The sequence below is a fragment of the Mustela erminea genome, chromosome 6 (genome assembly GCF_009829155.1).
Source record: "Mustela erminea isolate mMusErm1 chromosome 6, mMusErm1.Pri, whole genome shotgun sequence".
Taxonomy (NCBI): Eukaryota; Metazoa; Chordata; class Mammalia; order Carnivora; family Mustelidae; genus Mustela; species Mustela erminea.
In genome coordinates this window covers 40,327,817-40,343,408 of record NC_045619.1, presented here as the reverse complement: position 1 = coordinate 40,343,408, position 15,592 = coordinate 40,327,817, and the positions used below count along the sequence as shown (strand labels likewise).

At 35.7% G+C, this 15,592-nt stretch overlaps 1 protein-coding gene across 3 annotated transcripts in view; it reads left to right on the top strand.

Moving 5' to 3' along the window:
- NAV3 (neuron navigator 3) overlaps positions 1-15,592 on the top strand; it is a 383,583-nt gene that overhangs the window by 291,294 nt on the left and 76,697 nt on the right. For 2 of the 3 annotated variants that reach the window (XM_032346928.1, XM_032346927.1), the window contains exons 16-19: positions 1,875-2,363; positions 6,826-6,867; positions 8,285-8,445; positions 14,141-14,329. In XM_032346928.1, the coding sequence (XP_032202819.1) occupies positions 1,875-2,363; positions 6,826-6,867; positions 8,285-8,445; positions 14,141-14,329 (881 nt within the window). The remainder of the gene's footprint in view (positions 1-1,874; positions 2,364-6,825; positions 6,868-8,284; positions 8,446-14,140; positions 14,330-15,592) is intronic. The other variant, XM_032346929.1, reaches the window with a different exon arrangement.

Here is a 15,592-nt window from a genome sequence, read left to right as displayed (position 1 = left end):
ATATATTAGATTCTTTTAGTTTTTGAGTGCAGAGAGTTTTAAAGAGCTGATCTTATAAATAGCTAGGGGAAAAAATGGTGTTCATTTTGAGAAATGCTCAAACTTCTCAGTCCCACTATCCATCGAATATTAGCAACACAAACAGCATTTATAAGAAACTTAAAAATAGATGGCAATACCGAGGGGTAGTAATAAAATAATCACTTGTAAAATTTCCATAGATCTCCATCTCTCCTTTTCACAATTAAAAATAAAATAGAATAGGTCTTCATGACTATTGGTATTCGTTTCCAGTGTTTATGATCTTGCTGGCTCTTAATGAGTCAATGATCATGAATGTAGATGAAACTGTTTTCCTTGTAAGAGATCAGATTGGAAAATGATGTAGCACCATATCTTAACATCTTAATGAAAATCAAGGTATATCATGGACAGAATTTGAAACAGCTGGATGTTTCATATAGGGTTTCAGCTCCGGGGTGGGCGAGGATTTGTAGCTTCATCAGCTTTCTTGGATAGGACTCTGATGAGCAGTATAACTTGGTTTCTGTAGAGGGACTATCTTTAGTACTGAATGTGTGGACTATGATTGTTTCAAATACTAATATATTTTAAGTGGCAAGAAAATACATAGCATTAAAGACATGGGACAAATGGTTAAACCTCTCTGGTTCTGTTTCCTTGTTTATGAAATGATAGAGTACGGTTTAGAGTCCACTATATGTTAAGTATTTTCAATATTTGTTTTTATTACAATGAATAAACCAAGAACCTTGATAACTGGGAAATAAAAGGTCTTGGAATATTTACATTTCAAGCAATCTCAGATACATGATTGTTTGAAAGCCTAGATGTTATGTGCCTCAGTAGAAATACTAATTCTGAAAAACTGGCTTTTTGAAATGTTGATTCTCATTGGAAAGAATAATGACTCGTAGTGGGAGTAATTATTTCTGTTGTTTAAATAAAAGCCAATAGTGCCCTCCAGTGGCCCATTACCTATGAAACAATTTCTCATATTCGTCATAAAATATTTTTCACTATAGGAAATACAGATTTCATTGCAACTTAATTAGTTAGTAATCATTACGCCATTACTTCATATCACTTTATTTCCATATTTACATAAATTTGATTATATCATCTGCTCCATTTACAAAACTAAAATGTTTTCTGAACTGAACTCCTACATCTAAGTTAGCACCAACTATGTTTCAAATCACTATTATAAATATATACTTGAATAGCCCTGGCAACAGACATAAAGCCTCTGGTCTCTCTTGAGGAAAATACACACAAACCAACATGTTGCCAACAGTGTCCAATCACATTTCTAACCAACTGCCGTCACTCAGGCCACCAGATAAGTAACATAACCTCCAAACCTTGCCTTAAGCACTCCTTTTAGTTTCTGAATAAACTGTCACAGTGAAAAAAAGAAAGAAAGAAAGAAAGAAAAGAAAAAGCAATTTAAGTGTTACGTACCGAATGCGTAGAAGTTGTTTCATTATAATGGTTCTGTAAATAGGTAACAGCAAGTGTGCTCAAACTCTTTAATTTTCTCGAAAGAATCTCATAATCACTTAACCTGTGAAAGCCACGGATTTTCATGTTTGATCTACTTTTATTTTTCCCCTTTCCTCCCCACCCCCTGGGTGGCAGCCCAGTACCAACTTACACTTATGGTGATATAAGAGATTTTTTGGCACGAGATTAAGAAGTTCGAGCTTATAAAGTTCATTAACATAGAGACAGGAAGTGCTTGGCAGCTCAGGCGCCAAAGCACACTTGGCTCTGTGTACTGTAACCCTAGATATTTAATGTGGATATTAGTGTCTCGGAACAACTGAAGTTGTTATTTGTTTTTCTTTTAGGTTGTTTGGTGCCAAGGCAGGTGGCAAATCTGCCTCTGCACCTAATACTGAGGGTGTGAAATCCTCCTCAGTAATGCCCAGTCCTAGTACCACATTAGCGCGGCAAGGCAGTCTGGAGTCACCGTCGTCTGGTACGGGCAGCATGGGCAGTGCTGGTGGGCTGAGTGGCAGCAGCAGCCCTCTCTTCAATAAACCCTCAGACTTAACTACAGATGTTATAAGCTTAAGTCACTCGTTGGCTTCCAGCCCAGCATCGGTCCACTCTTTCACCTCAGGTGGTCTCGTGTGGGCTGCCAATCTGAGCAGTTCCTCTGCTGGCAGCAAGGACACTCCAAGTTACCAGTCCATGACTAGCCTCCATACGAGCTCTGAGTCTATTGACCTCCCCCTCAGCCATCATGGCTCCCTGTCTGGACTGACCACAGGCACTCACGAGGTGCAGAGCCTGCTCATGAGAACGGGTAGTGTGAGATCTACTCTCTCAGAAAGGTGAGCTTTCCTAGAGGCATTGATGAAGTCTTCCCTCTCCTTCCTCCCCACGCTGTGCCTACCTTCCTCCCCCACCAAATTTCCTTGATGTCAGCGGGAATGCCACTCTGTGAAGGAATATAAAATTAAAGGGATAGAAGATAAAGGAAGCTGGGCCTTTTGTTTGCTCTTACTACTAAGTTCGTAGAAGGAAAAAAAAAAAGCCATGAAGAATAGGGCAATTGTATAATTAAGTTTCCTAATATGAATGCATACATATGTACCAAACAGGCAATTTGAATGAAATTTGAAGCATATGTTTATGTATTAAATGATGTCTTCTCAAGACATGTTAATGATTTGGCCTAAGCTCCAAGACAACGTAGCTCCTTATGATAATTTGAGCATTTTTAAAGACCATATTTAAATGGATTCTACAATTAGGCTCTGAGCAATATGTTAAGTTTGCTTTATTAGTGCTTGTATAGGAAAAGAGCAAAAAGATCACTGGGGAATCGTAGTTGAGTTGGAAAAAAAGCCAATTGTCAGATATGAATTCTTAGAGAAAATTAATAATACCAGTAATATTTTTAATAGGCCTCTTGAAAATAAATCATTTTATAAAGTGTTTCCCATTGGTTTAAGCAGTTTTTTTTTTTTAATTTACAATGAGAAACATAAAGAGGCATTCTTTACTGAATATGCTTACCAGAAAGTGTCACTGTTAACCAAAATGTCTTTAGATTCTCTCACCCCAAAAATCCTTTCTCAGGTATTTTGGTGCTGACTCCTTCCTCCTGGAAAATGTCCTGAATTGCCTCTTTTCCCAGATAAACTTAATGTAATTTGTTTCTTGACACACCTAAAGCTTTTAAAAATGCTGTTGGCCACATGTCTTAGTTGTGGTGTTTGTGAAAGCACTACCAGCCACTGAAAATGCCCAATATGGTTCCCTAAGCTTTTGTTCAGTCTGTTACTGAGGATGACCTATCACCTCTTTTCCAGACTTCCAGCCTTAATTCCAGATTCATTTTTTAAAACATTGACTAAATCTCTTACCTAGACTCTTACCACATGGCACTAGTTGTCCCTCAATCTAAAATTTCCCACTGTTCTTCCATTTCTCTTGCCTTTGTGAAATGTAAAACATGGCTTCCCTCCCACTGTACCTCTTGGTGTCCTCATGAACACGGACAGTCAGGTCCATGAGACATCCCCTGATAAGAGAATTATTTATATTCTCTGAATTCTTTCTAAATATTTATGCTTGATAGTTCCTATGGTAGGCTGCTGATTATAAAATAATGTTTTTCTTCATCAACAAAAAACTGGGCCAAGAGACACAAGACAAACACAGGGGGATAGAGACTAAACTGTAGCCATTTGCATCTGTGTCCTTTCTAGTTTTGTCATTATAGATAGCATATGTAAAGATCAACTATATACATGAAAACAAGTACTGTTTCATTTAAGTTTCTAGCTCAGAAATTAGGCTTCCTCCAGCATCTTGGATTTAAGTTTCCATGCTTTAAGGTAAATGGGCACTTTCGTATGACATTTTTAAGACTTGTAACAAGAAAATCAAATTGTATTGAAAATCTGTTAACAACCTATAGTTTTAAGGAATGCATCTTTGATTGTATACTGATAATGCGAGGAAGCCAAGTAACAATTTCATAAGCACATGCAAATAGGTCATTATTTATTAACCCAAGTCACCTTCCATATTACTAATTTTTTTAAATCACCAATATGGCTGTATTAAGCTGACCATTTAGCCATCAACCTATTTCGCTCACCTTCAGATATTAAAAAATCAGGCATTGGTGGTTCAGTGGTAGAATTCTTGCCTGTCAGGTATCAAAAGCCCAGAAAAGTAGACAACTGTTTGTAACCAAGTAAACTTCAAATCAAACCAGAGAATAAATTGAGTTTTAAAGATACAAATGTAATGTTAGTATTTGACTTTTATCTGTATTTTAGCAGATGCCAAGATACATTTTCATTTACAAATACACTGACAAATATGTAGTCGCAAATTTTCTTTAAGTAAATCTTCTTGTTGTTGATCAGTTTTTGAAATAGACCAGCTTTACAAATGGGAGTGTTCCAGTATTAAAAATAACCAGATAAACAATTTTTCTAAAATAAAGCTTAGGCTAATTTAAAATAAATTCATATTTTGCCCTTGCAGTGTATTGATGAATAGTAAAGTTTGAAAAATAAAATGACTTTCCTCGGTATAATATATAATATAAATATTAATTAATTCCTCCCAGGATATTATTGGTTTGAAATAATTTTTGATATGAGATTTTTTCTTGGGAACAAATTTGCAGGTAATAGCAATTTATTCTAATCTTTAAAAGTACATTTGAGAAAGTTTATGATCTATTGAAGAGAAAATAAGATCATATGAGAGATCCAGTCTTAATTAGGATTAAGCAGCCAGCTAAGGAAACCAAAGAGCCACACCTGACAGAAAATGTGCTAATGTGTAAATATCGCAAACAAAGTAATTAGAGTGATATGAAAGAGATGTGTAAAGGTTCAGGATTTACCTATCTACAATTTCAAAATATTTTACTGATATATTCATATCTTAATATTATTGAATCGATAGTTTTTCATAAAGCTTTTCACTTGGTTCAAAGTCCTTTTTCATTAAAATGTCATAAAATAATAAATAATCACAAAAAATTCTTCAATAATTTTCCCTCCAGCTGCTCTAAATCATGGGTGGCCCCTGAGCCATAACCAGTTCCCAGTTACTTTGTTTAGTTTGTTTTGCTTTTTGTAACCTAACCAAACTTTTTTTTTTTTCTTACCTAATCAAACTTTAAAAATAATCTAAAGTAGTAATAAACTTTACACATTGCTGGCTTGTTTGGAAATACCAGCTCAAGGAGCCCTGCAGAGCTTCTGTTGGCTTGGAACAGACTGGGCCTGACCTCCTCAGACTGTTGGCTAAAATCCCCCCCTCCCTCGTTGTTGCCACTGCCTGCGGGTCCTTGCAGGCATAGGAGCTTGTGACCTTTCAGGGTGTGTGGAAAGTGTCTACATTATAAAATGATCAGTATCCAGATTCAATCAGATATTTCTAAAGTTTGAAAAAACTTATATTGGCAAATTTAAATGTTTTTTTTTTAATTTTCTTTCATTAAATTCTCTGTGTGATATAAATACGTGCACTTTAGACAATTGATAATTGGCAAACAGTGCCTATTTTCAATCTCCTTTGCAATGTCAAGCTTTAATAAATCTGCACGCGTGAAAAAGATAACCTTTAAAATGGTTCATGACCATATTAATGCTTTAGCTTGACCATAGTTCCTATTTATAGGTTTTTCACATTTGTTCAGTCTGATTCCTTTTTGTTTGCTTATGCACACCATGAAAAAACCTTATGTAGTCAAAATGTATACTAGAACTGGTGTCTGCATAACAGGATATTTACCTTATGTGGACATTCCCAATAAATAAAGTCATTTAATGTCTTTGGTTGCTTTCTACTGCAGTGCTAAATAATGGAGTACAAATAGAGAAAACATTTTAGCTTTGATTTTGAGTGATTAATTTTCAAATTGATGTGTTTGCATTTGTGTTATATCATCCCCATTTTGCATATCCTGTGTATTTATTTTGATCATTGGAGGTTCTACTGGAAGAGAGCTATCATTCCTCAAATTCAAATTAATTTTATTCTTTGGTTATTCACATGCCAGAAATTGTAACAGAAATCCCTAGACTTGTCCCACTTAGCTGTTGACACCCTCTTCTATTTTTAGAGAGGCCATTTCTCATTTTCTCCAGACACAACCTTTCATCCCTTTCTATGGCCAGTTGAGAATTCTTTAAAATAGAGCCAGATAAAACTTAGAGCCTTTTAAATACCTAACTTCGAATTTCCAAAAGATGGCATAGATTAATTCTATTAAATATTTAAATAAATGGTGCCAGAAACATTACATTTCAAACAGATATTTATTATATTTTTCTTCTCTTCTATACAAATGGATAGATCTGTCTTTATTTTTATTAAAAATAATATGAATACAAAATTTAAGTATTAAGGTGTTTTATATCTCCTCTGCTCATTAGAAGTTGTCACTTTAACTTAGAGAGAGCAGATCTATCTGATTTCTACCTATGATTCTCTTGCATTTGAAATCACAGTGGAAGTCTAGTCAGTTGCACACGGAAGCAAAAACCACCATAGCGGTAGGTAAACAGAACCCACAGGGGAATTATGTCAACAAATGACTTAGTCTACCTGCTCATAATCCTGTCACTAAATTATCACCACACATGTTAAAACAGTAGACCTCTGGTCACCTTTGGTTGGCCTTTTCCAATAAGTTAAGCATCAAATATGTGTGACAAAAATTTTATTTTGTGAAGTTTAGAGAACCGTTTTTGTTGGATGTGTAATTTGGAGGTTTTGTTTGCATTATGTCCTTAGGGGTTTTCTTTGTTTTAACAGCATGCAGCTTGACAGAAATACACTACCCAAAAAGGGACTAAGGTAGATATTTCTCTCAGCCCCATTGCTGCCTTTGTCTGTTGTTATGTAAACTTTGTGTGCTGTCTCTCTACCTCTTTCTTTCTTTGTTTGCAATGAAGTATCTGCCATTGAGGATGGCATCAATTTTAATCCTAATGTTTTCTCTGGCCTGAGGAGTTGATGAGATAAGCCTCTGGTTAGAGATACCAGTAGAGGTCAAGACTACGTAAATTAAATCCAGTCTAATGTCATTATTTGGGGAGCAGCAATTTTTGGTAGATTTCAGAATTCACTTCTATAAATTAAAATAAAATTAACTTCCCTAACGTTTGCATCTTGGAGGCATATGCTTGCAAAACCTCGACCCATATAGTCTACAGATGTGGCCAGTTAATGTTGAAAGGTTGAAGGATGCTCTAATTTGAATCAAAGGAAATACATTTTCATCATCAGAGGACAAATACTATAATTAAGGTGTGAATTTTTAAAGAATCCTTTTGGTAAAAACTCCGGAGTTTTCATTTCGGTTTTTCAGGAGTGCTAGTCCATTTAGATAGTGAATTAGTCTAGGATAACGTAATAATCTCAAAGTCATCATTCAGTTCATCATAAAAACTAAAATGAAAATTTAATCCATGGCCTTCCTTTACTATACAATTTAATCTGAGGAGAGGATAGAAAATGAATGACTAATAGAGGTATAACACATATGAACTTAATGATTCAACTGTTCTTCGATGTTAAGAATTTATTTACTCTGCTGAAAATGAGCACTGGCCAAATAGGTCTTTCCCTGTTACCCTTTTTCTCGCCAGTCCCTTCATAATAGGAAACAGCTTGCAATTATTCCATTTCAAGATTTTGTTCCAGAAATTTATTTCCTACTAAAGTGAGCCCATTTTTTCCCCTTTTTTAAAAAAAAAAAATCTAGACATGATGTCAAGTGCCATTTTAACCAAATAAATGTGGTATTTTTTAATGTTTTCCTTTTTTTTTTTTTTTTCCCAAAAAAGATTTGTCAATTTGTGTTCCATTTCCTATGCCTTTCTGTGGCCATCACCCCAGTTCCCTTGGCTCCTGGCCTAGCCCTGTCTACCATATTTAGTCTGTGCTTTCACCATCTTCACATCCTTCCAAGCACTGTGCTTTTGAGTCCCTCTCAATTAACTTGGCTGTCTGCTCATTGCTTATGATTTTCAACTACATATCTCACAGAAGCATAATTTTCCTTTCAAAATCCTTTATTTTTTTTCCCCCCTGTGAGATTCACACAGATGGTGTCAGATCATCTGGAAGAACTAAGCAATTATAATTAGATTCAATCTGTTTGAGAATGTTGTTCAGTCTGAATAGTAAGCTCCTCTCGATTGTTTCCTTGTCCTGGTATTGCCTTGCCCCCGTAGATGTGCTTCAGTGTCTGAGCTGTGCTGTTTTGCAGATACACCCCGTCGTCTCGGCAGGCCAACCAAGAAGAGGGCAAAGAGTGGCTGCGCTCGCATTCCACCGGAGGGCTGCAGGATGCTGGCAACCAGTCCCCTCTGCTCTCCCCTTCCGCCATGTCATCTTCTGCCACGGGAAAATACCACTTTTCCAACTTGGGTAAACTATTCTGAACACCATTTCATCTTGTTTCTTTGACCATCTGCCCTCGCAGGAGCACTGCGATCTCTACGTAAAACATGTTATAAAACATGTTCACTTAAGGAAAAGATAAAGACACCTTAAGAGTCCCTTTTATTTGTTTGATGGCTGGCTAGTCACAAAACACTTTCCAAAGGTTATGCAGCTTATTGTTGGTGACAATGAGCAACAACTTGACATTGGTACGACGGCTGTGATTTTACAGTCTAGGATCCAGAGGCACAGAGCGGTCATTTCACTCACAAAAAGGTCTCACCATTCATAAGGGGCAGAGGCAGGAATTGATCCCAGAACACCTGACTTCAAGCTTAGGGGTTTTTCTCAGAGTCCTCTTAAAAAACAGTAAAACATCTCCTTGTTTTTTGCTTAAAAACAAGCAAGTTTGCTTGTTTTTAAAGACATTTAAGAAAAAACATTTGCTTAATTTTTTTAAAATCCTTGACAAAATTTATCATACTGTTGTAGAAAAACAAACTATAAAATAATTAAGAAGAAGGAAAAAGTAACTCCATGACTTTAAGATCACTTTTTTACAGGTAATCAAAATGAATAGAATTTCAAACCTCTCGTTAAAATGAATATGAATATTCCCTGTGAATGTTTTTTGATAAGTACAAGGAAAAAAAGTGACAAATTTAGCCATTGCATTTCTTTGTACTTAGCATCATTTGTATGAAGTGTAAAATCATTTGTATAAATGTCACAGAAAACACAGGGAAGAGTGACAAAGTAATGAAAGAAGTCTAAACATGCCAGTTCTAATTTAATAGACCCAATGCTTTTAAAATTAGATTTTTATTCTATAAAATCACATATGAAGTAGTCTCAATATTATAATAATTATTATTATTTTTCTCCAACCATTTTTCTAGTAATGGATCCACCAGTTGTCCAAATTCTTGAATAGTTTGGGCTTTTCAACTTTTTCAATCCTATAGGACACTCACAGCTCTTTCTTTTCTCTTGTAATTTTTCCTGCTTTACAGAATAAAGCTTTGGCAATAGAAAACAATTATTTTGGTCATGGGTCCATATGAGCTAATGAATTCCTATTAAATACCAAGATTTTGCTGCTACACCTTCACAGGGAGACACTTATTTGCCTCATAATGAAAACAGATAGTATAGCCTTTACTTATAATTGTAATTATAAAACATAGCAAGAAGCTTAAAATTTTAACTTCAAAAACTAAATTGAAAATGTTTTCTATAAACTCATAAGAATATGAAATTAACTCTAATTTTATGCAACATCTGAAATAAAACCCAACTACTTGGAATGATGAGTTTGCTAGATACCCTCTGTCTCCTGTCAATCTTTTCAATACCTGACATTAATTTGACTAACTGAATTCGTACCCCCACTATTTTCTCATTTATATTGTTTTGATTAAATCCATCTGTTCCATTATTATTTGGAAAAAAAAAATGCTCACCACTTACTATGTCTGACCTTGGCAAAGTCAATTTCCTCATCTGTGAAATGGATCCAAAATATCTAGGTTTTATTATGGGGGACTGATTTATGTGTACCAAGACTGATTTATGTGTACCAAGAGAGTATAAGACTTAAAAGACCTTGTTACCTCATCATTTTTATCAGAAACCATGCTTTATGTTATGAGAAAATAGCAGTGTAATTCAAATTCATCTTACTGCCTCTACCATCATTATCAACATTTTTATCCATTGGGACTTAGAGAGGAAGACCTTCCCATACATGTCAACACTTTCTCATGTGCCCATCCAAATTTTATAAGCATACATGGCTTAAAATCAGGTGTTCTGAGGTCTATATGCTGTGTTATTTTAAAGAAAAAATGACCCATTTTAAAAACATGAAATTTATTTTTTGTTGCAGGGCACCTGGGTGGCTCATTTGGGCATCAGACTCTTGGCTTCAGCTTAGGTCATGACCTCAGGGTCATGAAATCAAGACCTGTATGGGGCTCCACACCCAGCACAGAGTCTGCTTAGGATTCTCTCTCCCTCTCCTTGTGCCCCTCCTCTCACCCATGTGCTAGCTTTCTCTCTCTCAAATAAATCTTAAAAAAAAAAAAAAAAAAAACACCTTTTATTGATTTCCAGACCACCTGAATTCATATTTAATAGGTAAGACAGTGGGTACTATTAAAATGTAATCATAACTAAAGATTATTTTATTATTAAATTTAAAAAATGTATCATGGAATTTTTTAATGAGTATGGATAGCATTGTCTTCCAGTTCACTTTGGTCATCATTTCTCTTCAATTTGATCATTATCTCTTCTGAATGATCAGCAAGTGATTACTTAGTAGCAATTAAAATACCTGTGTTTTCTTTATCCTTTTTCCATATTAAAATATGTTAATACATAAAATTTTTAGAAATATTACTGTAAAAAGTCCTATATAATGAACAGAAATCTAAGATCACTTCAGTTACCTCATTATTGGTAGAGTAGCATGAGTAAGCTGTGGTTTGTGTGTAGTTCTTGGTGTAGGTATGATCCCTGTAATAGAAACCATTCTACTCAAGAAAGCAAATCAGAACATAACTTATGTAAACAAAATACATTTTTGTTTGAAATTTTCTCTACTGTTGGTCATAGTCTTTGTGAGGCATCTTATAACTGCCTGACACTTATTGTCATATTCCCATGAGTGACAGTTCCTCAGTCTCATTTTCTCCTTGCTGTAAGGGATAGTAGGAAGAAGTATTACTGTCAGCCTCTCACCTAGGAGTTCTATATATTTGCTGGATCCTCTTGCATACAGAGTATTGTTTAAACAACTTTATGGAGAAATTTCTATGCTTTTGCGTTCAAGGGTTCCTCTACCTTGAGTGCCCTCCTACTCCTCTCTCATATTCACCTTTTAAGCTATTGAGAATTGACCCTCTTCTTCTATATTCATGAAAGTACAGAATCTCAGAGACAGGAGACACCTACCTCTGGTTCAATTATTCAACTACTAGTTAAATACTTATGATAGCTCTAGCTTCTTCTCTAAACCCACCCATGACAGAAACTACTGAATCTAGATATATCACACTTTGAACTTCCTCTTTTAAAAAAATCAAATAAAATTTTCTTGAGTTGCTACCTAGTTTCTCTCATTTTTAGAAATTTTGCTGTGTCTCTAAGCTTTGAATGAGTCCAGAGGTCATTTATTCTGCTGTTTCAAAAAATTGTAATTCATGTTGAAACTGAAGGGCAGAGATTGAGACATTTGCCTGAAGCAAATGGAAAGCAAAGCCAGTATAGAATCCCTGTGCCAATTTGTGTACCATTGCAGAAATTCTTTCTGTCCATCATATTTTCGTCCTCTGTTGTATAATTTTTCTTGGTTTACTTACATATTAATTTTTCTTCCTTTCAGTCACCACTGCTAGGGCCATGCCATTTATATCTTTCTATTCAACCACTGACCCCAAAAACAGAACTGTCATAGACATTAACATAACTGAACATTCTTAAATAGCATGGGTGTAGTTTCAGTGGAGAAGCTATCAAAACTGTTTGTAAATGCAAACTCTTCACTTTAAAAATTCACCCTAATGGGGCCCCTGGGTGGCTAAGTAGGATGAGCCTCTGCCTTTGGCTCAGGTCATGATCTCAGGGTCATGGGATTGAGCCCTGCATCAGGCTCTCTGCTCAGCAGGGCGCCTGCTCCCCACCCCCCTCCCCACCTGCTGCTCTGCCTACTTGTGATCTCTCTCTCTCTGTCAAAAAAAAAAAAAATCATCCTAATCCTCATTATCTCTTGGATGATTTAAGTCACATGTTTTGAAATTATAAAAGGACAATTTACTTGGATAGCTCTGCAACCATTATGCAAAGCCAAATAGTGAGTGAAATGACCTTCTAACTTCTAGATACATATTAACATAATACATTTACAAATGTGTTGAATACTCCATTCATTTAGCAAAGAGACAGTCCATACTGTGGACATAGAATAGGATGATCTACTCTAATCCAGATGCTCTAAACATAAACATCCAAGTCTAGAATGTCCTTCGGTATATCTTCTGGCAGTTGGTTAGCAATCAAATTGAACCATTCAAGCTGGCTGATGGAATGTACCTGAAAGATGTCTCTCTCCCTCCCTCCCACTCTCTCCCCTCGCTCGCTCGCTCTCTTTCTCTCTTCTCTCTCTCTGTCTCTCTCCACCCTCTGCCTCTCCCTCTCCCACCCTCCTCACTCGCCCTCTTTCCCATCTCTTCCCTCTCCCCCCTCACTCTCTCTCTCTTCCTCACCCTCCCTTCTTTTCTTCTTTCTTTCCTTCCTTCAGGGTTTTCTTTCTTCCAACAGATTGCACACTTTGCACATCCACAATTTCTTTCATCTTTTATTGTATTTCATATATGCACACAGAGATATAATTCTAAATCTCTTATTTCTTTCCTTTTTCTTGTCCTTTTTTTTTTCCAATCCACAACCACTCTATCAGAGTGTTGTTCTGTGCATGAATTCATCAAAACCTATAAAACATCCAGCATAGTGTCTGGAAAATAGAAGATATTCCCTTTCATTTGCCTCTCAGTGTATATGCCTCTTACTTTACATTATTTTGAAAGCCAGTCATTATATTAAAAAGAAATGTAATTCCCATGTCAAAGAAAAAAATAGCAAATTTTGAAATGATAATCACTCATTCTAAACCAGTGACGTGAGTTCCCTAAGTTTTTCAAAGTACCCACAGGTTTTGTGATGGCATAAGTGGTTCCTGTCTCCCACCTCACATTTCCGTAACAACTTACTTTTCTTAAATATGAACATTTGTGATAAATATCTTTCTCAATTTTGTGCTTTGCTTTTGTTCCACATTTTAAGATGGTATTGCTTCTGAAGCAGGTGTACTTTCGGTCAACCACATCTTTCTTTAAATTCATAATTATCAGTTGGCATAAAAAGCTGAGTGTTATTAGAACTCTTTGGCAATGAACCCTAAGTAAATAAATTCTTGTTTCAAATTATGAACATGAGATACTGTTTGGGAAATATAACAGGTTTCTGACATTAGACAGGCTTCCCTCTGGACTCTGGTCTTAGATGCAGTGGAAGAGTTCAGTGTGATTAAACTGATGATAAGCTATAAACCACATATTACATTTCATTTAAAGAAAAATTTCATATTCTTCTTTTATAACTAACTCTGATAATAATGATGGTGCTGACCATGGACTTACATAAATTCAGAACTCAGAATGATGAAAGTCTTTGTCTGGAAGCTTCAAAACGGTCTTCGTGGGACATTTAGGTTTCTTGTGTTTTCTTTTCGATTTTGTTTTTTTCCATTAAAGAGGTGTATTCTTCTTGAAAAGAAACCTACAGAGCCTACGCAGGCAATCTTTTCTTCATAATCTCCAGCAGGATATACCATGCTGTTGTATTTCTAGCATGAACAAAAGAGGTTGCTTGGCAGCTTTGTTTAATATTGCTTTAGAAATTGACATACTGCTGGCCTTGAAAGTGTTAGAGAAAAGAGGGACTCTCCTGAAACTGTTATTGAACATTTCAGGGGCAGACTGTCAGCCTGCCTTCAATAGAGACACCCATTAAATTCACGTTTCCGTAGAATTGGGATCACATTCTCACTTTCCAGCAGCCAACTGTTTTCATCATCCAAGCCCCAGAATAATGAGTCTATGTGTGCTTTGTTTTTCAGTGAGCCCAACCAATCTGTCTCAATTTAACCTTCCTGGGCCCAGCATGATGCGTTCAAATAGCATCCCAGCCCAAGACTCTTCCTTCGATCTCTACGATGACTCCCAGCTTTGTGGGAGTGCCACGTCTCTGGAAGAAAGGCCACGTGCCATCAGTCATTCAGGCTCATTCCGAGACAGCATGGAAGAAGGTAGGCGTAGGGGGAAATAAAGATGGAGTTCCTTTATTTAACTCAGAGATGAAAACTGTCACATCAGTTGCCATCACAAGGATTCCTGAAGAGTAAATAAATGAGTTAAGTGTAACTCTCATTTAGGGAGCCCTGAAGCTTGAAGAGGTTTTAATCTGCATTACCTTCTGTTTCTTTATGCATTTGGAAATATGCCAGAAATTGTGTAGATTAATACTTGGTTATAGAACAGTTCAGAACAAATTTGGTGTTCTCATACAGAAATCCTCATTGTTTTAGAGACTGTTTGCTCTGGTGTGTCCAATATCAGAGCCAGTTTTGTTTGACATCTCGGTTAAAGAATCCTAAAGATACATGAACCAGAAAAATTACCTTACGAAACTACCACACATTGCCAGCTTGTATTCTCAGAAACTCCCTCTGGTGTTGGTTCTTGTTATATCATAATAGAATTCATATCATGTCTACTTTTTGTCTTCTAAGTTTCATTTTCTTATCCAACGTAATAAGGTTCTATGTGAATACTTTATAATAGTTCTATTCAAAAAACTCAGGAGACAATTGATGTTCAAAGGTATGTAATTTTTTTTAACTATATAACTGCAGGTGTGAAATTTGATAATTAATATTTGAGAGATTTTCCTCTTCGATTTAATGAATGATTTTTAAAAGTATCCATAAAGAAAAATTGTGGCAATACATACTATAAAGCATATCAGCTAAGAATAAAATAAAGGTAAACATAAAAGTTTAAATTGATCAGAATAAAATCAGACATTTTCATCTTTGGGGTAAATACCTAGGAGTGTGATTGCTTGCCATCTGCAAGGATGTAGATAAAACTAGATTAAGCTAAGCAAAATAAGCCAATCGAAGGAAGATAATTATCACAGGATCTCACTCATATGTGGAATTTTAGAAACAAACCAGAGGAGCATAGGAGAAGGGCGGGAAAAATAAAACAAGACATAATCAGACATAAACAAGAGACTTTTAACCATGGGAAACAAACAGAGCTGCTGAAGGGAATGGGGTAACTGGGTGAGGGGCATTAAGGAGGGTGCGTCGTGTGATGAGCACTGAGTGTTATATACAACTGAAGTATCACTGACCTCTACCACTGAAACTAATAATACATTATATATTAATTGAATTTAAATTAAATTAAATTAAATTTTAAAAAAGAACAAAATCAAATATGAAATCAGCCAACTATCCTAGTCTTTAATGATTAGGTATAAAAGAAAGGACTCCAGATCCTGA